The sequence below is a fragment of the Perognathus longimembris genome, chromosome 8 (assembly GCF_023159225.1).
Source record: "Perognathus longimembris pacificus isolate PPM17 chromosome 8, ASM2315922v1, whole genome shotgun sequence".
Classification (NCBI taxonomy): Eukaryota; Metazoa; Chordata; class Mammalia; order Rodentia; family Heteromyidae; genus Perognathus; species Perognathus longimembris.
Window position 1 is genome coordinate 1,064,750 of NC_063168.1, and position 26,420 is coordinate 1,091,169.

The 26,420-nt window shown below is 64.3% G+C and overlaps 1 protein-coding gene across 2 annotated transcripts; it reads right to left on the reverse strand.

Moving 5' to 3' along the window:
• On the reverse strand, positions 1 to 25,242 carry LOC125356042 (tyrosine-protein kinase ZAP-70). Of its 2 annotated transcripts, none has more exons than XM_048352300.1 (12): positions 24,838 to 25,242; positions 24,219 to 24,379; positions 20,365 to 20,503; positions 20,207 to 20,291; positions 19,722 to 19,768; positions 19,489 to 19,540; positions 5,844 to 6,033; positions 5,336 to 5,542; positions 2,973 to 3,165; positions 967 to 1,107; positions 598 to 710; positions 1 to 129 (listed from the first exon to the last, which is right to left on the reverse strand). In XM_048352300.1, the coding sequence occupies exons 1-12, from the start codon at positions 25,237 to 25,239 to the stop codon at positions 6 to 8; spliced, it is 1,854 nt and encodes a 617-aa protein (XP_048208257.1). In that variant the 5' UTR covers positions 25,240 to 25,242; the 3' UTR covers positions 1 to 5. The 2 variants fall into 2 exon arrangements, with proteins under 2 accessions (XP_048208257.1, XP_048208256.1); XM_048352299.1 differs by having other exon boundaries at positions 5,844 to 6,036.
• Positions 25,243 to 26,420: the final 1,178 nt, after the last annotated feature.

Sequence of the window (26,420 nt, forward strand, 5' to 3'; positions counted from 1 at the left end):
GGCGCTCAGGCGCGGGCCGCCTCGGCCGCCCCCGCGCCCTCCGGGGCGCCCGGGGCCCGGCTCGCCGCGCTGTAGTAGTAGCTCCGCATGCGCTGCTCCACCGTCAGGAAGTCCGGGCGGTCCTCCCACCTGCGGGGAGCGGGGCAGGTCTGGCGCCGGGCCCGGGGCGCACCCCGTCCTCCCGGCTACTCTAGCCAGCGGCCAGTCCGGAGTGGGCGCGGGGCACCGTCGTGGAGCCAGCCGTGCGTGGGGAGGCTCAGCCAGAGGGCCGGGCCCGGGCTCGGGGCGGCTCAGAAGGGGCCGAGGGCCGAGGAGGGAAAGGAGCGAGTGACGGGCCAGACCCTGGGGTGGCCAGGGGCCGGGAGGTGACGGACATTTGGGGTGCAGGGGGCCGGCTGGGAGCGTGGGGCCGGCGGGGCGGCCGCGGGGGCGGGGCTCGGGCGGGGCGGGGCTCGGGCGGGGCGGCCGCGGGGGCGGGGCTCGGGCGGGGCGGGGCTCGGGCGGGGCGGCCGCGGGGGGCGGGGCTCGGGCGGGGGCGGGGCTCGGGCGGGGCGGCCGCGGGGGGCGGGGCTCCGGCGGGGCGCGCCGCGCACTCACTGGTAGGTCCAGCAGTCGCTCATGAGCGCGTACATCTCCGGGGGGCACTCGGGCGGGCGCTCCATCCGCTTGCCCTGCTTGATGAAGTCCAGGACCTCGGGGCCTTTCATCTTCTGCCGGGCCCGGGGCGGGGGAGGCGGTGAGCAGCGGGTGCCGGGCCGTCCGCGCCCCGCCCGCCCCGCCCCGCCCCGCCCCGCGCGCCCCGCCCCGCTCTGCTCCGCCCCGCCCCGCGCGCCCCGCCCCGCTCTGCTCTGCCCCGCCCCGCCCTGCTCCGCCCCGCCCCGCCCGCCCCGCCCCGCCCCGCGCGCCCCGCCCCGCCCCGCGCGCCCCGCCCCGCCCGCCCCGCCCCGCCCCGCGCGCCCCAGCCACCTTGTAGGGCTTCTGGCCGTAGGAGAAGGCCTCCCACATGGTCACCCCGAAGCTCCAGACGTCGCTGCGGCTGGAGAACTTGCGGAAGTTGATGCACTCGGGCGCGTACCACTTGAGGGGCCACTTCCCCGCCGAGCGGGCCTGCGGAGGGCGGGCTGCTGAGGGCGGGCGGGGGAGGGGTGGGGGGCGGCGCCCAGCCCCGGAGCCCAAGATCTCCGGCCCCCCGGCTCACGGTGTAGTAGCTGTCGTCGGGGTCCCCCCCCCGGCTCACGGTGTAGTAGCTGTCGTCGGGTCCCCCCCCCCCCCGGCTCACGGTGTAGTAGCTGTCGTCGGGGTCCCCCCCCCCCCGGCTCACGGTGTAGTAGCTGTCGTCCCCCCCCTCCCCCCGGCTCACGGTGTAGTAGCTGTCGTCGGGGTCCCCCCCCCGGCTCACGGTGTAGTAGCTGTCGTCGGGTCCCCCCCACCGGCTCACGGTGTAGTAGCTGTCGTCGGGGTCCCCCCCCCCCGGCTCACGGTGTAGTAGCTGTCGTCGGGTCCCCCCCCCCCCGGCTCACGGTGTAGTAGCTGTCGTCGGGTCCCCCCCCCGGCTCACGGTGTAGTAGCTGTCGTCGGGGTCCCCCCCCAGGCTCACGGTGTAGTAGCTGTCGTCCCCCCCCTCCCCCCGGCTCACGGTGTAGTAGCTGTCGTCGGGGTCCCCCCCCCGGCTCACGGTGTAGTAGCTGTCGTCGGGTCCCCCCCACCGGCTCACGGTGTAGTAGCTGTCGTCGGGGTCCCCCCCCCCCCGGCTCACGGTGTAGTAGCTGTCGTCGGGTCCCCCCCCCCGGCTCACGGTGTAGTAGCTGTCGTCGGGTCCCCCCCCCGGCTCACGGTGTAGTAGCTGTCGTCGGGTCCCCCCCCCCCCCCCGGCTCACGGTGTAGTAGCTGTCGTCGGGTCCCCCCCCCCCGCTCACGGTGTAGTAGCTGTCGTCGGGTCCCCCCCCCCGGCGTAGTAGCTGTCGTCGGGGTCCCCCCCCAGGCTCACGGTGTAGTAGCTGTCGTCGGGGTCCCCCCCCCCGCCCCCCCGGCTCACGGTGCAGTAGCTGTCGTCGGGGTCCCCCCCCAGGCTCACGGTGTAGTAGCTGTCGTCGGGGTCCCCCCCCCCGGCTCACGGTGTAGTAGCTGTCGTCGGGTCCCCCCCCCCCCCGCTCACGGTGTAGTAGCTGTCGTCGGGTCCCCCCCCCCCCCCGGCTCACGGTGTAGTAGCTGTCGTCGGGTCCCCCCCCCGGCTCACGGTGTAGTAGCTGTCGTCGGGTCCCCCCCCCCCGGCTCACGGTGTAGTAGCTGTCGTCGGGGTCCCCCCCACCGGCTCACGGTGTAGTAGCTGTCGTCGGGGTCCCCCCCCAGGCTCACGGTGTAGTAGCTGTCGTCCCCCCCCTCCCCCCGGCTCACGGTGTAGTAGCTGTCGTCGGGGTCCCACCCCCCCCCGCCGGCTCACGGTGTAGTAGCTGTCGTCGGGGTCCCCCCCCCCGCTCACGGTGTAGTAGCTGTCGTCGGGGTCCCCCCCCCCCCGGCTCACGGTGTAGTAGCTGTCGTCGGGGTCCCCCCCACCGGCTCACGGTGTAGTAGCTGTCGTCGGGGTCCCCCCCCAGGCTCACGGTGTAGTAGCTGTCGTCCCCCCCCTCCCCCCGGCTCACGGTGTAGTAGCTGTCGTCGGGGTCCCACCCCCCCCCGCCGGCTCACGGTGTAGTAGCTGTCGTCGGGGTCCCCCCCCCCCGGCTCACGGTGTAGTAGCTGTCGTCCCCCCCCTCCCCCCGGCTCACGGTGTAGTAGCTGTCGTCGGGGTCCCCCCCCCCCCGGCTCACGGTGTAGTAGCTGTCGTCGGGGTCCCACCCCCCCCCCCGGCTCACGGTGTAGTAGCTGTCGTCGGGGTCCCCCCCCCCCGGCTCACGGTGTAGTAGCTGTCGTCGGGTCCCCCCCCCCCGGCGTAGTAGCTGTCGTCGGGGTCCCCCCCCCCCCCCCCGGCTCACGGTGTAGTAGCTGTCGTCGGCGCCCAGCGCCTTGGAGAGGCCGAAGTCGCTGATCTTGGCGTAGTGCCGGTTCACCAGCAGCACGTTGCGCGCCGCCAGGTCGCGGTGCACGAAGCTCCGCTCCTCCAGGTACTTCATCCCCATCGACACCTGGTGCAGCAGCTCCGCCACGTGGCCCACCGGGACCTCCTCCCTGCGGGCGGGCCGCAGGCTCGGGGCTCTGCGCGCCCGCTCCCGGGGGCCCCGCCGTCCTCCCTCCTCCTCCCCGCCGCGGCTGCGGCCCCCGCGCCTCAGGGAAGAAGGCCCAGACCTCTCCTGGCCCCGGGGCCGCGGCAGCTCCCTCCCCTGCATCCCGCCGCCCGGCTCTCACCAGCACCGCGGGGTCCGCGTGGAGCGCGCTTCCCCCGGTGTGGAGCGAAGCGCGCACCCGTGCGCCCTGCACCCGCGCACCCGCGCACCCGTGCGCCCTGCACCCGAGCACCAAGCACCCGAGCCCCGCGCACCCGAGCCCCGCGCACCCGAGCACCGCGCACCCGAGCACCCGAGCACCCGAGCCCCGCGCACCCGAGCCCCGCGCACCCGAGCCCCGCGCACCCGAGCCCCGCGCACCCGAGCCCCGCGCACCCGAGCCCCAAGCACCCGAGCACCCGAGCACCCGAGCACCCGAGCCCCAAGCACCGCGCACCCGAGCGCCGCGCACCCGAGCCCCAAGCACCCGAGCACCCGCGCACCCGAGCACCCGAGCACCGCGCACCCGAGCACCCGAGCACCCGAGCCCCGCGCACCCGAGCCCCGCGCACCCGAGCCCCGCGCACCCGAGCCCCGCGCACCCGAGCCCCGCGCACCCGAGCCCCAAGCACCCGAGCACCCGAGCACCCGAGCACCCGAGCCCCAAGCACCGCGCACCCGAGCGCCGCGCACCCGAGCCCCAAGCACCCGAGCACCCGCGCACCCGAGCACCCGAGCCCCAAGCACCCGAGCACCCGAGCACCCGCGCACCCGAGCCCCGCGCACCCGAGCCCCAAGCACCCGAGCACCCGAGCCCCGCGCACCCGAGCCCCGAGCACCCGCGCACCCGAGCACCGCGCACCCGAGCACCCGTGCGCCCTGCACCCGCGCACCCCGCGCCCCGCGCACCCGAGCCCCGCGCACCCGAGCCCCAAGCACCCGAGCACCCGAGCACCCGAGCCCCGCGCACCCGAGCCCCGCGCACCCGAGCCCCAAGCACCCGAGCACCCGAGCACCCGAGCACCCGAGCCCCAAGCACCCGAGCACCCGCGCACCCCGAGCACCCGAGCCCCAAGCACCCGAGCACCCGAGCACCCGCGCACCCGAGCCCCGCGCACCCGAGCCCCAAGCACCCGAGCACCCGAGCCCCGCGCACCCGAGCACCCGAGCCCCGCGTACCCGAGCCCCAAGCACCCGAGCACCGCGCACCCGAGCACCCGAGCCCCGCGCACCCGAGCCCCAAGCACCCGAGCGCCGCGCACCGGAGCACCCGAGCGCCGCGCACCCGCGCACCCGAGCACCGCGCACCCGAGCACCCGCGCACCCGCGCCCCGCGCACCTGAGCACCCGAGCACCGCGCACCCGAGCGCCACGCACCCGAGCCCCGCGCACCCGCGCCCCGCGCACCCGCGCACCCGAGCCCCGCGCACCCGAGCCCCGCGCACCCGAGCCCCCGCGCACCCGAGCCCCGCGCACCCGAGCACCCGAGCCCCGCGCACCCGAGCCCCCGCGCACCCGAGCCCCGCGCACCCGAGCCCCGCGCACCCGAGCACCGCGCACCCAAGCACCGAGCACCCGGACACCGCACACGCGAGCACCGCGCACCCGAGCCCGCGCACCCGAGCACCCGAGCACCCGAGCCCAAAGCACCCAAGCACCCGAGTCCCGCGCACCCGGCGCCCTGCATACCCAACCCAAGCACCGCGTCCAGCCCCGCCGTTCCAGCCTCGTTTTCACCCGCAGAGCCTGCCCTCCAGCTTGCTCAGGATTTCGCGAGTATCCTTACTGCCTCTTACAGCCAGGGAATGGGGCCGCGGTCCCGGCCTCTTTCATTTACTGATAAACCAAGTGACTCTCAGTTCCTGACGCACACACACATCAGCGCTAGATCCGAGCTCGGGGCCTGGCACTGTTGCTGGGCTTTTTTGCTCAAGGCTGATGCTCTGCCACTTGAGTCACGCCTCTACTTCCACTTTTTGCTGGCTAATTGGAGAGAGGCGTCTTACACATGCGCCTGCCTCCGTTGGCTCCTAACCGCCGTCCTCCATCCTCAGATTCTCGAGTGGCTGCCTCCTTCAGGGTGGGCCAGTGAGCGCCCCGGGACCCCGCCCCGCGGACCCGGCCCCCACGCTCACTTTTTGCCCAGCAGGAACTTGTGCAGAGGCCCGGCCCCCGCCATCTCCATGACCAGCATGAGCGCCTCGGCCTTGCACAGCCCGATGAGCCGCACGATGTAGGGGTTGTCCAGCTGGTGCATGATCTGCGCCTCGCGCATCATCTCGTCCTTGTCCGCCTTCTCCGTGCTGTGCTTTAGCACTTTGATGGCCACGTCGATCTGCTTCCTGCGGGGAGCGGAGCGGGAGGGGAGTGCGGGAGGCGAGTGGCGGGGGGGGGGGGGGCGGGGGTGAGCGCGGACCGTCCCTGCTTCCCTAAGTGGGGCGATGATCTCTGGCTTGCCGCTCCCGTCGGGTCGAAGGCGTTTGGAAGACAGCTTGGAGCCATGCCCTCGCCGGGACTAGAGAGACTCGCCAGTCACTCCCTCAGCCAACGCCACTGCCGGCTCCCCCGCCCCTCTTCCCAGCGCCCCAAAGCAGACTGACGGGACAGACGGACACGGCAGGCCCCACGCAAGAGCGGCCGTACTTGCGCATGCGGTAGACGCCCTGGCGCACAGAGCCGAAGTTGCCACAGCCGAGCTCAATGTCCGCCACAAGAAGGTTCTCGCGCTTCAGGAAGAGCTTCTTGTCCTTGAGCTCCTCGGGGTCACTGTAGGGGCTCTCGTACACACTTGTGTCCATGGGCAGCGGCCGGGGCTTCTCTGGGGATGCTAGACCTGCTGGGCACGCGCGCACACACACAGACACACACACACAGCCTTGAACTCCCCCGCCAGGGGCATGGATGGGGACGGAGTGGGCAGGGAAGTCTCAGCCCTAAACAGGGCCACACCCCCGACAAGGCTGCTGCCCCCCCCCAGCACGTAGGGACATGTGGACGGACATGGTGCTCCTGTGTGTGCGTGTGTTCATGCCACACGCAGTTCCCTCCCATCTGTGGGGACCCTGTGAAGCCACATGTGCACCAGACCTAATTAGGGGGCCTGCTGGACGGTGCGTTCCCGGGTACCCCACCCCGCGCCTGCTGGACGGTGCGTTCCTGGGTACCCCACCCTGCGCCTGCTGGACGGTGCGTTCCCGGGTACCCCACCCCGCACCTGGGGATATCCACACACACGGCACGTGCGGCAGCACGCCTGGGGATATCCGTGCTCACACACGCACACACACACGGGCACGTGCGGCAGCACGCCTGGGGATATCCATGCTCACACACGCACACACACACACACGCACACACACGGGCACGTGCGGCAGCACGCCTGGGGATATCCATGCTCACACACGCACACACACACACGGGCATGTGCGGCAGCACGCCTGGGGATATCCATGCTCACACACGCACACACACGCACACACACACGGGCACGTGCGGCAGCACGCCTGGGGATATCCATGCTCACACACGCACACACACACACGGCACGTGCGGCAGCACGCCTGGGGATATCCATGCTCACACACACGCGCACACACACACACACACACGGCACGTGCGGCAGCACGCCTGGGCATATCCATGCTCACACACGCACACACACGGGCACGTGCGGCAGCACGCCTGGGGATATCCATGCTCACACAAGCACACACACACACGGCACGTGCGGCAGCACGCCTGGGGATATCCATGCTCACACACACACACACACACACACACGGCACGTGCGGCAGCACGCCTGGGGATATCCATGCTCACACACACACACACACACACTCGGGCACGTGCGGCAGCACGCCTGGGGATATCCATGCTCACACACACACACACACTCGGGCACGTGCGGCAGCACGCCTGGGGATATCCGTGCTCACACACACACACACGGCACGTGCGGCAGCACGCCTGGGGATATCCATGCTCACACGCACACACACTCGGGCACGTGCGGCAGCACGCCTGGGGATATCCATGCTCACACACACACACACTCGGGCACGTGCGGCAGCACGCCTGGGGATATCCATGCTCACACGCACACACACACGGGCATGTGCGGCAGCACGCCTGGGGATATCCATGCTCACACACACGCACACACACACACACAGGCACGTGCGGCAGCATGCCTGGGGATATCCATGCTCACACACACACGCAAACACACACACACTTGGGCACGTGCGGCAGCACGCCTGGGGATATCCATGCTCACACACACACACACTCGGGCACGTGCGGCAGCACGCCTGGGGATATCCGTGCTCACACACACACACACGGCACGTGCGGCAGCACGCCTGGGGATATCCATGCTCACACGCACACACACTCGGGCACGTGCGGCAGCACGCCTGGGGATATCCATGCTCACACACACACACACACACTCGGGCACGTGCGGCAGCACGCCTGGGGATATCCATGCTCACACGCACACACACACGGGCATGTGCGGCAGCACGCCTGGGGATATCCATGCTCACACACACGCACACACACACACGGCACGTGTGGCAGCACGCCTGGGGATATCCATGCTCACACACACACACACACGGGCACGTGCGGCAGCACGCCTGGGGATATCCATGCTCACACACACACACACACTCGGGCACGTGCGGCAGCACGCCTGGGGATATCCGTGCTCACACACACACACGGCACGTGCGGCAGCACGCCTGGGGATATCCATGCTCACACGCACACACACTCGGGCAGGTGCAGCAGCACGCCTGGGGATATCCATGCTCACACACACACACACACTCGGGCACGTGCGGCAGCACGCCTGGGGATATCCATGCTCACACGCACACACACACGGGCATGTGCGGCAGCACGCCTGGGGATATCCATGCTCAAACACACGCACACACACACACACACGGGCACGTGCGGCAGCATGCCTGGGGATATCCATGCTCACACACACACACACACACACACACACTTGGGCACGTGCGGCAGCACGCCTGGGGATATCCATGCTCAAACACACACACACACTCGGGCACGTGCGGCAGCACGCCTGGGGATATCCATGCTCACACACACACACACACACGGCACGTGCGGCAGCACGCCTGGGGATATCCGTGCTCACAAACACACACGGCACGTGCGGCAGCACGCCTGGGGATATCCATGCTCACACGCACACACACACGGGCACGTGCGGCAGCACGCCTGGGGATATCCATGCTCACACACACACACACACACACTCGGGCACGTGCGGCAGCACGCCTGGGGATATCCATGCTCACACACACACACACACACGGGCACGTGCGGCAGCACGCCTGGGGATATCCATGCTCACACGCACACACACGGCACGTGCGGCAGCACGCCTGCGGATATCCATGCTCACACACGCACACACGCACACACACACACACGGGCACGTGCGGCAGCACGCCTGGGGATATCCATGCTCACACACGCACACACACACGGCACGTGCGGCAGCACGCCTGGGGATATCCATGCTCACACACACGCACACACACACACACGGGCACGTGCGGCAGCACGCCTGGGGATATCCATGCTCACACACACACACACACACGGCACGTGCGGCAGCACGCCTGGGGATATCCATGCTCACACACACACACACGGCACGTGCGGCAGCACGCCTGGGGATATCCATGCTCACACGCACACACACGGCACTTGCGGCAGCACGCCTGGAGATATCCATGCTCACACACGCACACACACACGGCACATGCGGCAGCACGCCTGGGGATATCCATGCTCACACGCACACACACTCGGGCACGTGCGTCAGCACGCCTGGGGATATCCATGCTCACACACACGCACACACACACACGGCACGTGCGGCAGCACGCCTGGGGATATCCATGCTCACACGCACACACACTCGGGCACGTGCGGCAGCACGCCTGGGGATATCCATGCTCACACACACACACACACACACATGGCACGTGCGGCAGCACGCCTGGGGATATCCGTGCACACACACACACACACACACGGCACGTGCGGCAGCACGCCTGGGGATATCCATGCTCACACACACACACACACACGGCACGTGCGGCAGAACGCCTGGGGATATCCATGCTCACACTCACACACACGGCACGTGCGGCAGCACGCCTGGGGATATCCATGCTCACACACGCACACACACGGCACGTGCGGCAGCACGCCTGGGGATATCCATGCTCACACACACACACACACACACGGCACGTGCGGCAGCACGCCTGGGGATATCCATGCTCACACACACGCACACACACACACACACGGCACGTGTGGCAGCACGCCTGGGGATATCCATGCTCACACACACACACACGCACACACGGCACGTGCGGCAGCACGCCTGGGGATATCCATGCTCACACACACACACACACGGCACGTGCGGCAGCACGCCTGGGGATATCCATGCTCACACGCACACACACACACACACACGGCACGTGTGGCAGCACGCCTGGGGATATCCATGCTCACACACACACACACACACGGGCACGTGCGGCAGCACGCCTGGGGATATCCATGCTCACACACAAGCACACACACACACACACTCGGGCACGTGCGGCAGCACGCCTGGGGATATCCATGCTCACACACACACACACGGCCACGTGCGGCAGCACGCCTGGGGATATCCATGCTCACACACACGCACACACACACACATGGCACGTGCGGCAGCACGCCTGGGGATATCCAGGCTCACACACACACACACGGCACGTGCGGCAGCACGCCTGGGGATATCCATGCTCACACGCACACACACACACACGACACGTGTGGCAGCACGCCTGGGGATATCCATGCTCACACACACACACACACGGGCACGTGCGGCAGCACGCCTGGGGATATCCATGCTCACACACACGCACACACACACACACACTCGGGCACGTGCGGCAGCACGCCTGGGGATATCCATGCTCACACACACGCACACACACACACACACGGGCACCTGCGGCAGCATGCCTGGGGATATCCATGCTCACACACACACGCACACACACACACACTTGGGCACGTGCGGCAGCATGCCTGGGGATATCCATGCTCACACACACACACACACTCGGGCACGTGCGGCAGCACGCCTGGGGATATCCGTGCTCACACACACACACGGCACGTGCGGCAGCACGCCTGGGGATATCCATGCTCACACGCACACACACTCGGGCACGTGCGGCAGCACGCCTGGGGATATCCATGCTCACACACGCACACACACACGGCACGTGCGGCAGCACGCCTGGGGATATCCATGCTCACACACACACACACGGCACGTGCGGCAGCACGCCTGGGGATATCCATGCTCACACGCACACACACGGCACTTGCGGCAGCACGCCTGGAGATATCCATGCTCACACACGCACACACGCACACACATACACACGGGCACGTGCGGCAGCACGCCTGGGGATATCCATGCTCACACACGCACACACACACGGCACGTGCGGCAGCACGCCTGGGGATATCCATGCTCACACACACGCACACACACACACACGGGCACGTGCGGCAGCACGCCTGGGGATATCCATGCTCACACACACACACACACACGGCACGTGCGGCAGCACGCCTGGGGATATCCATGCTCACACACACACACACGGCACGTGCGGCAGCACGCCTGGGGATATCCATGCTCACACGCACACACACGGCACTTGCGGCAGCACGCCTGGAGATATCCATGCTCACACACGCACACACGCACACACACACACGGGCACGTGCGGCAGCACGCCTGGGGATATCTATGCTCACACACGCACACACACACGGCACGTGCGGCAGCACGCCTGGGGATATCCATGCTCACACGCACACACACTCGGGCACGTGCGTCAGCACGCCTGGGGATATCCATGCTCACACACACGCACACACACACACGGCACGTGCGGCAGCACGCCTGGGGATATCCATGCTCACACGCACACACACTCGGGCACGTGCGGCAGCACGCCTGGGGATATCCATGCTCACACACACACACACACACACGGCACGTGCGGCAGCACGCCTGGGGATATCCGTGCACACACACACACACACACACACGGCACGTGCGGCAGAACGCCTGGGGATATCCATGCTCACACTCACACACACGGCACGTGCGGCAGCACGCCTGGGGATATCCATGCTCACACACGCACACACACACGGCACGTGCGGCAGCACGCCTGGGGATATCCATGCTCACACACACACACACACACGGCACGTGCGGCAGCACGCCTGGGGATATCCATGCTCACACACACGCACACACACACACACACGGCACGTGTGGCAGCACGCCTGGGGATATCCATGCTCACACACACACACACGCACACACGGCACGTGCGGCAGCACGCCTGGGGATATCCATGCTCACACACACACACACACGGCACGTGCGGCAGCACGCCTGGGGATATCCATGCTCACACGCACACACACACACACACACGGCACGTGTGGCAGCACGCCTGGGGATATCCATGCTCACACACACACACACACACGGGCACGTGCGGCAGCACGCCTGGGGATATCCATGCTCACACACACGCACACACACACACACACTCGGGCACGTGCGGCAGCACGCCTGGGGATATCCATGCTCACACACACACACACGGCCACGTGCGGCAGCACGCCTGGGGATATCCATGCTCACACACACGCACACACACACACATGGCACCTGCGGCAGCACGCCTGGGGATATCCATGCTCACACACACACACACGGCACGTGCGGCAGCACGCCTGGGGATATCCATGCTCACACGCACACACACACACACACACGGCACGTGTGGCAGCACGCCTGGGGATATCCATGCTCACACACACACACACACGGGCACGTGCGGCAGCACGTCTGGGGATATCCATGCTCACACACACGCACACACACACACACACTCGGGCACGTGCGGCAGCACGCCTGGGGATATCCATGCTCACACACACACACATGGCACGTGCGGCAGCACGCCTGGGGACATCCATGCTCACACACACGCACACACACACACGGGCACGTGCGGCAGCACGCCTGGGGATATCCATGCTCACACGCACACACACTCGGGCACGTGCGGCAGCACGCCTGGGGATATCCATGCTCACACACACACACACACACGGCACGTGCGGCAGCACGCCTGGGGATATCCATGCTCACACACACGCACACACACAAACGGCACGTGCGGCAGCACGCCTGGGGATATCCGTGCACACACACACACACACACACACGGTACGTGCGGCAGCACGCCTGGGGATATCCATGCTCACACACGCACACACACACACGCACACACACGGCACGTGCGGCAGCACGCCTGGGGATATCCATGCTCACACACACACACACGGCACGTGCGGCAGCACGCCTGGGGATATCCATGCTCACACACACACACACACTCGGGCACGTGCGGCAGCACGCCTGGGGATATCCATGCTCACACACACACACACACACACGGGCACGTGCGGCAGCATGCCTGGGGATATCCATGCTCACACACACACACACGGTCATGTGCGGCAGCACGCCTGGGGATATCCATGCTCACACACACACACACGGCACGTGCGGCAGCACGCCTGGGGATATCCATGCTCACACGCACACACACGGGCATGTGCGGCATCACGCCTGGGGATATCCATGCTCACATGCACACACACACACACACTCGGGCACGTGCGGCAGCACGCCTTGGGATATCCATGCTCACACGCACACATACGGGCATGTGCGGCAGCACGCCTGGGGATATCCATGCTCACACACACGCACATACACACACACACTCGCACGTGCGGCAGCATGCCTGGGGATATCCATGCTCACACACACGCACACACACACACACTTGGGCACGTGCGGCAGCACGCCTGGGGATATCCATGCTCACACACACACACACACTCGGGCACGTGCGGCAGCACGCCTGGGGATATCCGTGCTCACACTCACACACACGGCACGTGCGGCAGCACGCCTGGGGATATCCATGCTCACACGCACACACACTCGGGCACGTGCGGCAGCACGCCTGGGGATATCCATGCTCACACACACACACACACACTCGGGCACGTGCGGCAGCACGCCTGGGGATATCCATGCTCACACACACACACACACACGGGCACGTGCGGCAGCATGCCTGGGGATATCCATGCTCACACGCACACACACACGGGCATGTGCGGCAGCACGCCTGGGGATATCCATGCTCACACACACACACACACGGCACGTGCGGCAGCACGCCTGGGGATATCCATGCTCACACACACACACACACGGCACGTGCGGCAGCACGCCTGGGGATATCCATGCTCACACGCACACACACGGCACGTGCGGCAGCACGCCTGGGGATATCCATGCTCACACACGCACACACGCACACACACACACGGGCACGTGCGGCAGCACGCCTGGGGATATCCATGCTCACACGCACACACACACGGCACGTGCGGCAGCACGCCTGGGGATATCCATGCTCACACGCACACACACTCGGGCACGTGCGGCAGCACGCCTGGGGATATCCGTGCTCACACTCACACACACGGCACGTGCGGCAGCACGCCTGGGGATATCCATGCTCACACGCACACACACTGGGGCACGTGCGGCAGCACGCCTGGGGATATCCATGCTCACACACACACACACACACGGGCACGTGCGGCAGCATGCCTGGGGATATCCATGCTCACACGCACACACACACACGGGCATGTGCGGCAGCACGCCTGGGGATATCCATGCTCACACACACACACACACGGCACGTGCGGCAGCACGCCTGGGGATATCCATGCTCACACACACACACACACGGCACGTGCGGCAGCACGCCTGGGGATATCCATGCTCACACGCACACACACGGCACGTGCGGCAGCACGCCTGGGGATATCCATGCTCACACGCACACACACACACTCGGGCACGTGCGGCAGCACGCCTGGGGATATCCATGCTCACACACACACACACACACACGGGCACGTGCGGCACATGCCTGGGGATATCCATGCTCACACGCACACACACACGGGCATGTGCGGCAGCACGCCTGGGGATATCCATGCTCACACACACACACACACGGCACGTGCGGCAGCACGCCTGGGGATATCCATGCTCACACACACACACACACACGGCACGTGCGGCAGCACGCCTGGGGATATCCATGCTCACACGCACACACACGGCACGTGCGGCAGCACGCCTGGGGATATCCATGCTCACACACGCACACACGCACACACACACACGGGCACGTGCGGCAGCACGCCTGGGGATATCCATGCTCACACGCACACACACACGGCACGTGCGGCAGCACGCCTGGGGATATCCATGCTCACACGCACACACACTCGGGCACGTGCGGCAGCACGCCTGGGGATATCCGTGCTCACACTCACACACACGGCACGTGCGGCAGCACGCCTGTGGATATCCATGCTCACACGCACACACACACGGCACGTGCGGCAGCACGCCTGGGGATATCCATGCTCACACACACACACACACACGGCACGTGCGGCAGCACGCCTGGGGATATCCATGCTCACACGCACACACACGGCACGTGCGGCAGCACGCCTGTGGATATCCATGCTCACACGCACACACACGGCACGTGCGGCAGCACGCCTGGGGATATCCATGCTCACACACGCACACACACACGGCACGTGCGGCAGCACGCCTGGGGATATCCATGCTCACACACACACACACACACGGGCACGTGCGGCAGCATGCCTGGGGATATCCATGCTCACACGCACACACACACGGGCATGTGCGGCAGCACGCCTGGGGATATCCATGCTCACACACACACACACACGGCACGTGCGGCAGCACGCCTGGGGATATCCATGCTCACACACACACACACACACACGGCACGTGCGGCAGCACGCCTGGGGATATCCATGCTCACACGCACACACACGGCACGTGCGGCAGCACGCCTGGGGATATCCATGCTCACACACGCACACACGCACACACACACACGGGCACGTGCGGCAGCACGCCTGGGGATATCCATGCTCACACACGCACACACACACGGCACGTGCGGCAGCACGCCTGGGGATATCCATGCTCACACACACGCACACACACACACGGCACGTGTGGCAGCACGCCTGGGGATATCCATGCTCACACACACACACACACGCACACACGGCACGTGCGGCAGCACGCCTGGGGATATCCATGCTCACACACACACACACACACGGCACGTGCGGCAGCACGCCTTGGGATATCCATGCTCACACACACACACACACGGGCACGTGCGGCAGCACGCCTGGGGATATCCATGCTCACACACACGCACACACACACACACACTCGGGCACGTGCGGCAGCACGCCTGGGGATATCCATGCTCACACACACACACACGGGCACGTGCGGCAGCACGCCTGGGGATATCCATGCTCACACACACGCACACACACACTCGGGCACGTGCGGCAGCACGCCTGGGGATATCCATGCTCACACACACACACACGGCACGTGCGGCAGCACGCCTGGGGATATCCATGCTCACACGCACACACACTCGGGCACGTGCGGCAGCACGCCTGGGGATATCCATGCTCACACACACACACACACACACACACTCGGGCACGTGCGGCAGCACGCCTGGGGATATCCATGCTCACACACACACACACACGGGCACGTGCGGCAGCACGCCTGGGGATATCCATGCTCACACACACACACACACGGGCACGTGCGGCAGCACGCCTGGGGATATCCATGCTCACACACACGCACACACACACACACACTCGGGCACGTGCGGCAGCACGCCTGGGGATATCCATGCTCACACACACACACACACACACACTCGGGCACGTGCGGCAGCACGCCTGGGGATATCCATGCTCACACACACACACACACACACACACACTCGGGCACGTGCGGCAGCACGCCTGGGGATATCCATGCTCACACACACGCACACACACACACACACTCGGGCACGTGCGGCAGCACGCCTGGGGATATCCATGCTCACACACACACACACACACACACACTCGGGCACGTGCGGCAGCACGCCTGGGGATATCCATGCTCACACACACACACACACACACACACTCGGGCACGTGCGGCAGCACGCCTGGGGATATCCATGCTCACACACACGCACACACACACACACACTCGGGCACGTGCGGCAGCACGCCTGGGGATATCCATGCTCACACACACACACACACGGCACGTGCGGCAGCACGCCTGGGGATATCCATGCTCACACACACACACACACACGGCACGTGCGGCAGCACGCCTGGGGATATCCATGCTCACACGCACACACACGGCACGTGCGGCAGCACGCCTGGGGATATCCATGCTCACACGCACACACACACACTCGGGCACGTGCGGCAGCACGCCTGGGGATATCCATGCTCACACACACACACACACACGGGCACGTGCGGCAGCATGCCTGGGGATATCCATGCTCACACGCACACACACACGGGCATGTGCGGCAGCACGCCTGGGGATATCCATGCTCACACACACACACACACGGCACGTGCGGCAGCACGCCTGGGGATATCCATGCTCACACACACACACACACACGGCACGTGCGGCAGCACGCCTGGGGATATCCATGCTCACACGCACACACACGGCACGTGCGGCAGCACGCCTGGGGATATCCATGCTCACACACGCACACACGCACACACACACACGGGCACGTGCGGCAGCACGCCTGGGGATATCCATGCTCACACGCACACACACACGGCACGTGCGGCAGCACGCCTGGGGATATCCATGCTCACACGCACACACACTCGGGCACGTGCGGCAGCACGCCTGGGGATATCCGTGCTCACACTCACACACGGCACGTGCGGCAGCACGCCTGTGGATATCCATGCTCACACGCACACACACACGGCACGTGCGGCAGCACGCCTGGGGATATCCATGCTCACACACACACACACACACGGCACGTGCGGCAGCACGCCTGGGGATATCCATGCTCACACGCACACACACGGCACGTGCGGCAGCACGCCTGTGGATATCCATGCTCACACGCACACACACGGCACGTGCGGCAGCACGCCTGGGGATATCCATGCTCACACACGCACACACACACGGCACGTGCGGCAGCACGCCTGGGGATATCCATGCTCACACACACACACACACACGGGCACGTGCGGCAGCATGCCTGGGGATATCCATGCTCACACGCACACACACACGGGCATGTGCGGCAGCACGCCTGGGGATATCCATGCTCACACACACACACACACGGCACGTGCGGCAGCACGCCTGGGGATATCCATGCTCACACACACACACACACACGGCACGTGCGGCAGCACGCCTGGGGATATCCATGCTCACACGCACACACACGGCACGTGCGGCAGCACGCCTGGGGATATCCATGCTCACACACGCACACACGCACACACACACACGGGCACGTGCGGCAGCACGCCTGGGGATATCCATGCTCACACACGCACACACACACGGCACGTGCGGCAGCACGCCTGGGGATATCCATGCTCACACACACGCACACACACACACGGCACGTGTGGCAGCACGCCTGGGGATATCCATGCTCACACACACACACACACGCACACACGGCACGTGCGGCAGCACGCCTGGGGATATCCATGCTCACACACACACACACACGGCACGTGCGGCAGCACGCCTTGGGATATCCATGCTCACACACACACACACACGGGCACGTGCGGCAGCACGCCTGGGGATATCCATGCTCACACACACGCACACACACACACACACTCGGGCACGTGCGGCAGCACGCCTGGGGATATCCATGCTCACACACACACACACGGGCACGTGCGGCAGCACGCCTGGGGATATCCATGCTCACACACACGCACACACACACTCGGGCACGTGCGGCAGCACGCCTGGGGATATCCATGCTCACACACACACACACGGCACGTGCGGCAGCACGCCTGGGGATATCCATGCTCACACGCACACACACTCGGGCACGTGCGGCAGCACGCCTGGGGATATCCATGCTCACACACACACACACACACACACTCGGGCACGTGCGGCAGCACGCCTGGGGATATCCATGCTCACACACACACACACACGGCACGTGCGGCAGCACGCCTGGGGATATCCATGCTCACACACACACACACACGGGCACGTGCGGCAGCACGCCTGGGGATATCCATGCTCACACACACGCACACACACACACACACTCGGGCACGTGCGGCAGCACGCCTGGGGATATCCATGCTCACACACACACACACACACACACTCGGGCACGTGCGGCAGCACGCCTGGGGATATCCATGCTCACACACACACACACACACACACTCGGGCACGTGCGGCAGCACGCCTGGGGATATCCATGCTCACACACACGCACACACACACACACACTCGGGCACGTGCGGCAGCACGCCTGGGGATATCCATGCTCACACACACACACACACACACACTCGGGCACGTGCGGCAGCACGCCTGGGGATATCCATGCTCACACACACACACACACACACACACACTCGGGCACGTGCGGCAGCACGCCTGGGGATATCCATGCTCACACACACGCACACACACACACACACTCGGGCACGTGCGGCAGCACGCCTGGGGATATCCATGCTCACACACACACACACACACACACTCGGGCACGTGCGGCAGCACGCCTGGGGATATCCATGCTCACATGCACACACACACGCACACACACACGGCACGTGCGGCAGCACGCCTGGGGATATCCATGCTCACACACACACACACACGCACACACGGCACGTGCGGCAGCACGCCTGGGGATATCCATGCTCACACACACACACACACACGGCACGTGCGGCAGCACGCCTGGGGATATCCGTGCACACGGGCACATGCAACACAGGGCGGATCACATCCCCTGCTTCAGGCCTGGCCTCAGCCTCCCTCCCCACACCCTCAGGGACTGGGCTCGGGCCCCGCCACCTGCCCCTGCCCCTGCCGGCTCACCTGGCTCAGGGGTGTATCCATCTGCGTTGAGGGTGTCCACCCGTCTCGGAGGCTAAAGGTCACAGGGTCAGAGGGTCAGGAGAGCCCATCCCCTCATGAGACCCGTGCCTGCCAGCGACTCCTGGGGCTGGGCTCTGGGAGACCCTCTTCCCTTCCCAGCAGCTCCGCTGTTCCGCGTGCCGCTCACCAGGTCCCCCCCCCCCCGCCCTGGCCCCTAGGTGCTGCCCATGTACCTGCGGGAAGGTGGACGGGTGGGCCGGGAGGGTGGGAGCGGCAGCACCTGAGGGCACAGGAGGACGGTGAGCGCGGGGGGGGGGGGGGGCTGGGGGGGCACAGGAGGACGGTGAGCGCGGGGGGGGAGGGGGGCTGGGGGGGCACAGGAGGACGGTGAGCGCGGGGGGGGAGGGGGGCTGGGGGGGGCACAGGAGGACGGTGAGCACGGGGGGGGAGGGGGGCTGGGGGGGCACAGGAGGACGGTGAGCGCGGGGGGGGAGGGGGGCTGGGGGGGGCACAGGAGGACGGTGAGCGCGGGGGGGGAGGGGGGCTGGGGGGGCACAGGAGGACGGTGAGCGCGGGGGGGGAGGGGGGCTGGGGGGGCACAGGAGGACGGTGAGCGCGGGGGGGGGAGGGGGGCTGGGGGGGCACAGGAGGACGGTGAGCGCGGGGGGGGGGGGGAGGGGGGCCCTGCCTGCGTGTCCGCCCCGCCCGCTGCCCTCACCTGCAGAGCTGGCACTGGCGTTGGGGCAGACCTCCTTCAGGCAGTAGATGAGCCCGTCGGCCTTCAGCTTCAGGTACTCCACCAGCTGTGGAGAGGGCGGGGGGTCAGCGCCTCCATACCGACCTAGCGTCTCCCCAGAACCGGGAGCATGCGCCTACCTGCCAGAGCGTGTCAAACTTGGTGCCCTCGGGAATGCAGTACTTGCCGGCCTTGTCCTGGCTGATGAGGTAGTGGTACACAGTCTTCCCGTAGATCATGGACAGCGCGTACGTGCCCTGCTCCTTCCGAGGCCTCAGCCTGGTGGGGAGGGAGGGGTGTCAGCCCCACAGCCGCCTGGGGGCCCGCTTACACCTCAGTGTCACATGGGTGTGCACGGGCACACACACGCACGCACACACACACCTATGGTGGGTCCACACCCTGTAGCCACACAGAGAAGTGGGGGGAGAGCAGAGGGGGGTCACGGGGAACGCGAAGCCGTCTAAGGGGACGGGCAGCTCTGTGGCCACCTGTAGGGGGCCCAGCCACCTGGCGGACGCTCGGCTTCGGGAAGTGGAACACCAGCCCCACAGAGCACGTGGCCCTGCACAGCCGAGCCCACGCTGCCCACGGCAGACTCCTGCCACCCACCCACCAGGGCACCCGGTCACCAGCTCTTGGCCACCGGTGAAGGCCTTTCTTCTCTAGGGACCTACACAGGCAAGCACAGCTGTGACCAGCTCACAGGGCACGGCGGTGTAAGCGAGAACAGTTCTGGTGGTGACAGACTCGGGCAAGGGAGACCCCTGACGTCCTCTGCTGGAGACTGCCCAAAACGAGCGTTCAAATCTTCCTTGTCAGTGATAGGCAATCTGGTGCGGCAAGAGGCTATCCACCATCCCTAGACCTGATCACCCATGTGTACACACACACACACACACACACACGCCGACTGTACGACTGTACGTCAGCCACCGGAACGGCCATGTGAAACCCAGGTGGAAGCCAATCAGCATCTTCCACAACCGCTTTCTGTGAGTCACTGGCATCAACTTTCACATCGGTTTCCAGTGAAGGAAGGAGGACAGCTGGTGTGGGGGGGGGAGGGGGTGTCTCATAGCTGCAGAAGGTCCACAGGACAGCTCGGGACGGCACTGAGTGATAAACAGCTGACCTGCGGTTGGCCACGAGAATGAACCACCAAGGTGGCCTATGAGTGTGAATCCTCAGGACTGTGAACGTGCAGGCCCAGCCATGCGTGTTCATTCACTGAACAGATACAACCAGGCCAGGCGTCTCTGAGAGCCTAGACAGCTGTGAGCACAGCTGCCCACTGGGCCCTTCCTGAGACGAAAACAGGACAATCGTGGAGCCCGAGTGAGAGACAGAGGGGGCTGCGACCCCCTATCCTTCCTAGACGGCTTGCTCCCCAAAAACAGTGCAATGAAGGATGACACCACTCTCAGGCTATTCCAGGATGGTCTGGGGATTACCTGAGGAGATAGGATATCGGGGTGGGGGTGGGTGGCCACGAGAAAGCTGAACACAAACTAAGAAGCACAAGGTTCCACCTCAGGAAATCATGTCAATAACTAGATCAAGGGGCTAGTCTGGAGATTGCAGCCACTAGAGACTTGTCCACTTGAAAGTAAAAATACTTCCAAAGGGTCAGACAAGGGAAAACCCAACACCAAGTGTGTGGATAATGCTCACATGTATACACACACATAAACACACATACCAGCTGTTCTCATGGATAGATAAAAGTCTATTTCTCTAGCTGCTACATCGACTAACCCAAGCGACCTGCTTTGGCTCCTATAATATTCACAAACATGGCACACACAGAGGCTTGAGAAAGCTGCGCAGCAGGCCTTCCTGTCCGCTCTTGCTCTTCCTGACAACTCTGTGCCTACCAAGCCAGCCTGGAGAAGCCATGCAACACAGTTTCTTAGTTGTTTTTCTACTATTAGTGAGGAATCCTTACTCTTGAACTTACCTGTGGCAAAAGAAACTTATTCCAGAATGTTTGGATGTGGTGTACACAATTTTTGATAAGTCAGCCAATAAATTAAAAGCTAATTAAAACCTATAGTGATAACACAATGTATCTTCAAATCTGTACTACTGCAGAGCCTTTAGAAACAATGATTATTAGTGGATTACAGTCGTATAGAATTTGTAATCCAACTTGATGAAAGCACTGAGATCAGAAATTATACAGCAGTTATATCAGATATGAGTGATGACATTATTTTATGAGGATTTTTTATGGTCCTTAAAATTAACCTCACATTTAAGTGGATTAGGTATTTTTTTACAGAATTAGAAGGTGCATCATTGTTGGTCATTACAAATTAAAATGAGAAATTGTAAAGGCATTACAGGTGATGGCACAGCCAGCGTAACTGGGAAGTGGAAGCCAAGTGCTCCCAGTGACTAATAATGCTGCCATGTAGAATCGCTGACTCCACATGCACAGACCTAACGGGATCTTACAGAGCTATGGGAAATGCCGTAAACGCATTAAAGGGAGCTTGCTGAACAACTGTTTGAACCCTGGAGCCAGTCAGACCCACTGACTAGCACACCAAGTCGCTAGTTTGCAAGAAAAAATGCTAAGAGTTTATGAATTCATGCATGAGGTTCACAATCTTTTTTTTTTTTTTGCCAGTCCTGGGGCTTGGACTCAGGGCCTGAGCACTGTCCCTGGCTTCTTCCCGCTCAAGGCTAGCACTCTGCCACTTGAGCCACAGCGCTACTTCTGGCCGTTTTCTGTATATGTGGTGCTGGGGAATTGAACCCAGGGCCTCATGTATATGAGGTAGGCACTCTTGCCACTAGGCCATATCTCCAGCCCAGGTTCACAATCTTAAGGGGGAAAAAATCTTACCTTGCAAATATTTTTGAAGGTGAGGACGCAATGAGTGCTTGAGTAATGAAATTGGCATATGTAACCAATATCTTTGGCATTTTTGGGTTTTTCTGTTATGCTTTTTTTTTTTTTTTGCTAGTCCTGGGGCTTGAACTCAGGGCCTGGGCACTGTCCTTGAGCTGCTGGGGTTTTTTTTTCACTCAAGGCTTGTGCTGTACCGCTTAAGTCACGGTGCCACTTTCGGCTTTTTCTGTGTGTGGGGTACCGAGAAATTGAACCCAGGGCTTTGTGCATGCTAGGCAGGCACTCTATCACTAGGCCAAACTCCTGGCCCCATTTTTAAACTGAATTTAAAATCAGTGATGTATTTCAACATGTTGAACAGATCCAAGCACTGGAGCGATAATGTAGCAAGCAAGACTTCAAAGTAATTGCCCTAGCAGGTGCCAGTGGCTCACATCTGTAATTCCAGCTACTTCAGAGGCCAAGGTCTGACCATGTTTCAGAGCCAACCCTGACAGGAAAGTCCATGACACTCTTATTTCCAATTAGCCACTAAAAAGCAGGAAGTGCAGCTGTAGCTCAAGTGTAGAATGCTAGCCTGGAAGTGGGGGGGGGGGGTGGGAGTTCAGGGACAGCACCCAGAATCCAAGTTCAAGCCCCAGGACTGGCACCAAAATAATAATAATAATAATAACAATAATTGTCCCGGATACTAGATGTTTCTACAGTTTTACAACATATTGAAGAGAATGTTATTAATGACATATTTTGAAGGAAATGAAACCAGCTATATCCCTGCATCTCATTTCTCTGTCTCAAACTTTAATCACTTTTTTCTAGAAAATAAAATGGAAAACTGGAAGAGGAACCTGGAACACAGTTGGTTAAAGCATCAGTCTGCTTTTCGAGACTCTGAAGCGGTAGCGGGGTTCAACCCGGCGCCTCGCGCGGCTCGCCGGTTCTGACAGCCGTAGGCCCTGACAGCCGTAGGCCCGACCGCGCCGCCCGGCCGCTCACCGGCGTCTCCGGGGTTGGAGCAGGACTTGGTCTCCTTCGGTGGGTGGGTGGTCCGCGTGAGCGGCGCCTGCCCCGGGCGCGGCGGGCTCGGCCCCGCCCCCCGCCCGCCCCGGCCGCCGGGCCCCGCGCCCCACGTACAGGAACTTGCCGTCGGTCTGCGCCCCCGAGTAGAGCTTGCGCTCGGCCTCCTCCCGCGTCAGGCCGCTGTGGTACCAGGGCATGCGCTCGTGCGCCGTGGTGGCGATCAGCTTCTCCACCTGCGGGGCCTGGCTGAGGATGGCCTGCTCCAGGGCGTCGCCCTGGGGACGAGGGGCAGAGGCTCGCGCGCGGCCCGGCCCGCCTCGGCGCCCGCCCCGCCCCGCCCCGCCCCGCCCCGCCCCGCCCCGGCCCACCCCGCCCCGCCCCGGCCCGCCCCCCGGCTCCTCGGCCCGGCCCCCGGCCCCGCCCCCCGGCTCCTCGGCCCGGCCCTCGGCCCCGCCCCCCGGCTCCTCGGCCCGCCCCGGCTCCTCGGCCCCGCCCCCGGCCCCGCCCCCCGGCTCCTCGGCCCCGCCCCCCGGCTCCTCGGCCCGCCCCCCGGCTCCTCGGCCCCGCCCCCAGCCCCGCCCCCGGCTCCTCGGCACGCCCCCCGGCTCCCCGGCCCCGCCCCCGGCCCCCAGGCCCCGCCCCCGGCTCCTCGGCCCGCCCCCGGCCCCGCCCCCCGGCTCCTCGGCCCCGCCCCCCGGCTCCTCGGCCCCCAGGCCCCGCCCCGCGCGCTCACCTCGAGCTTCCACGTCTGGCGCACGTAGTCCCGCACCATGGCGTCGCGCAGGCAGTCGAAGACGCCGGGCTGCGGCTCGAGGCCCGCGGGGCGGTTGCAGGGCTTGCGCAGGCTGCAGGGCAGGCCGTCGGGGTCGAGCGAGTAGAACTCGCAGAGCTCGGCGGGGCCGCAGTGCGCCTTGCCGCCCGCGATGGCGTAGGTGCCGTTGAGCTGGCGCTCGATGGGGAAGTGGTGCACGCGCACGTCGTGCACCAGCGACAGCACGTAGCCGCCCAGCGAGCGCAGGCACTGGCGCAGCAGGAAGAGCCCGTCCGCCATGCCCGCCAGCTTCAGGTGCTCCTCCGCCTCGGCGCGCGAGATGCAGCCGTAGAAGAAGGGCAGGTGCGCCGCGGGGTCCGGCATCGCGCCCGCCTGCGGGGGTGCGGGGGGGGGGGTGGGGGGTGGGGGGCGTCAGGCCGGCTCCGCCCCGCTCTGCCCCGCTCCGCCCCGCCGGAGCCCCGCTCTGCCCCGCTCTGCCCCGCTCCGCCCCGCTCTGCCCCTGGAGTCAGCTTTGCAAACGCCCCGCGGAGGGGGGGAACACGGAGCCAGGGGCATGGTTCAAGCAGTAGAGCAATTGCCTAGCGAGCCAAAGGCCCTGTGTTCAAAATCCAGTTCTGACAAAACAGCAAGTAAATGAATGATATCGGATTAAAGGAGGAGGAAAGAGAAGAGAGGGAGAAAGAAAAGAAAAAAAGGACGAAATGAATCTGGTAAGGAAAATAAAATTGCCTTATGTATGTCCTGTGTCTTTGATGGAGATTGTATCACACGGGTGTCTGAAGCGATCAGAACTTAAGTGTATGCACTCAAGATTTCTTGGCTTAAATTTTCCAGTGTAGCTGCCACAATGGCCAGCAACTTTTGTTGAAATGGAATCTTGCCAACTTTTGTCCTAGGCTGGCCTCAAGCTGCAGTCCTCTCCATCTCTACTTCCAGAGTAGCTGGGATGACAGACATGAACCACCGTGCCTTACCCTCCCTTCCTCAACCCTTACAGGGTAGCTAACTTGAAACTATACCTGGCAATCGCAATCGCTCTGTAAGATCACTGCAAGCACTGAGTTAGCAAATACTGAACCACTGCTTCTAGAGGAAATGCAGATTTGGGTTCCTCAAAGACTGTGATCACATTTTCAGCAAGTGATCAAAATGTAACTATTTTGTGTGGGTTTATGTGACACCTTATGCTATACATTGTTTCTGACCCATGCTGACCCATGTTTCTAACATTCGGCACGCCCAGCTTTCTCGGGAACACGAGGCATACTTAGCACTGTACTTGGGGACGTTTGTGTGTATAGGTGTGCCAGTACTGGGGCCTGAACCCAGGGCTTGGGCACTGTCCCTTCGCTTTCTTACTCCAAGTTAGTGCTCTACCGCTTGAGCCGTGCCTCCACTTCCCGCTTTTTGGTGGTTAATGGGAGATAAGAATCTCATGGGCTTTCCTGCCTAAGGTGGCTTTGAACTGTGATCCTCAGATCTCAGCCTCCTAAGTAGCTAGGATGACAGATGTGAACCATGGCATCCGGGACTTAGGATAATCA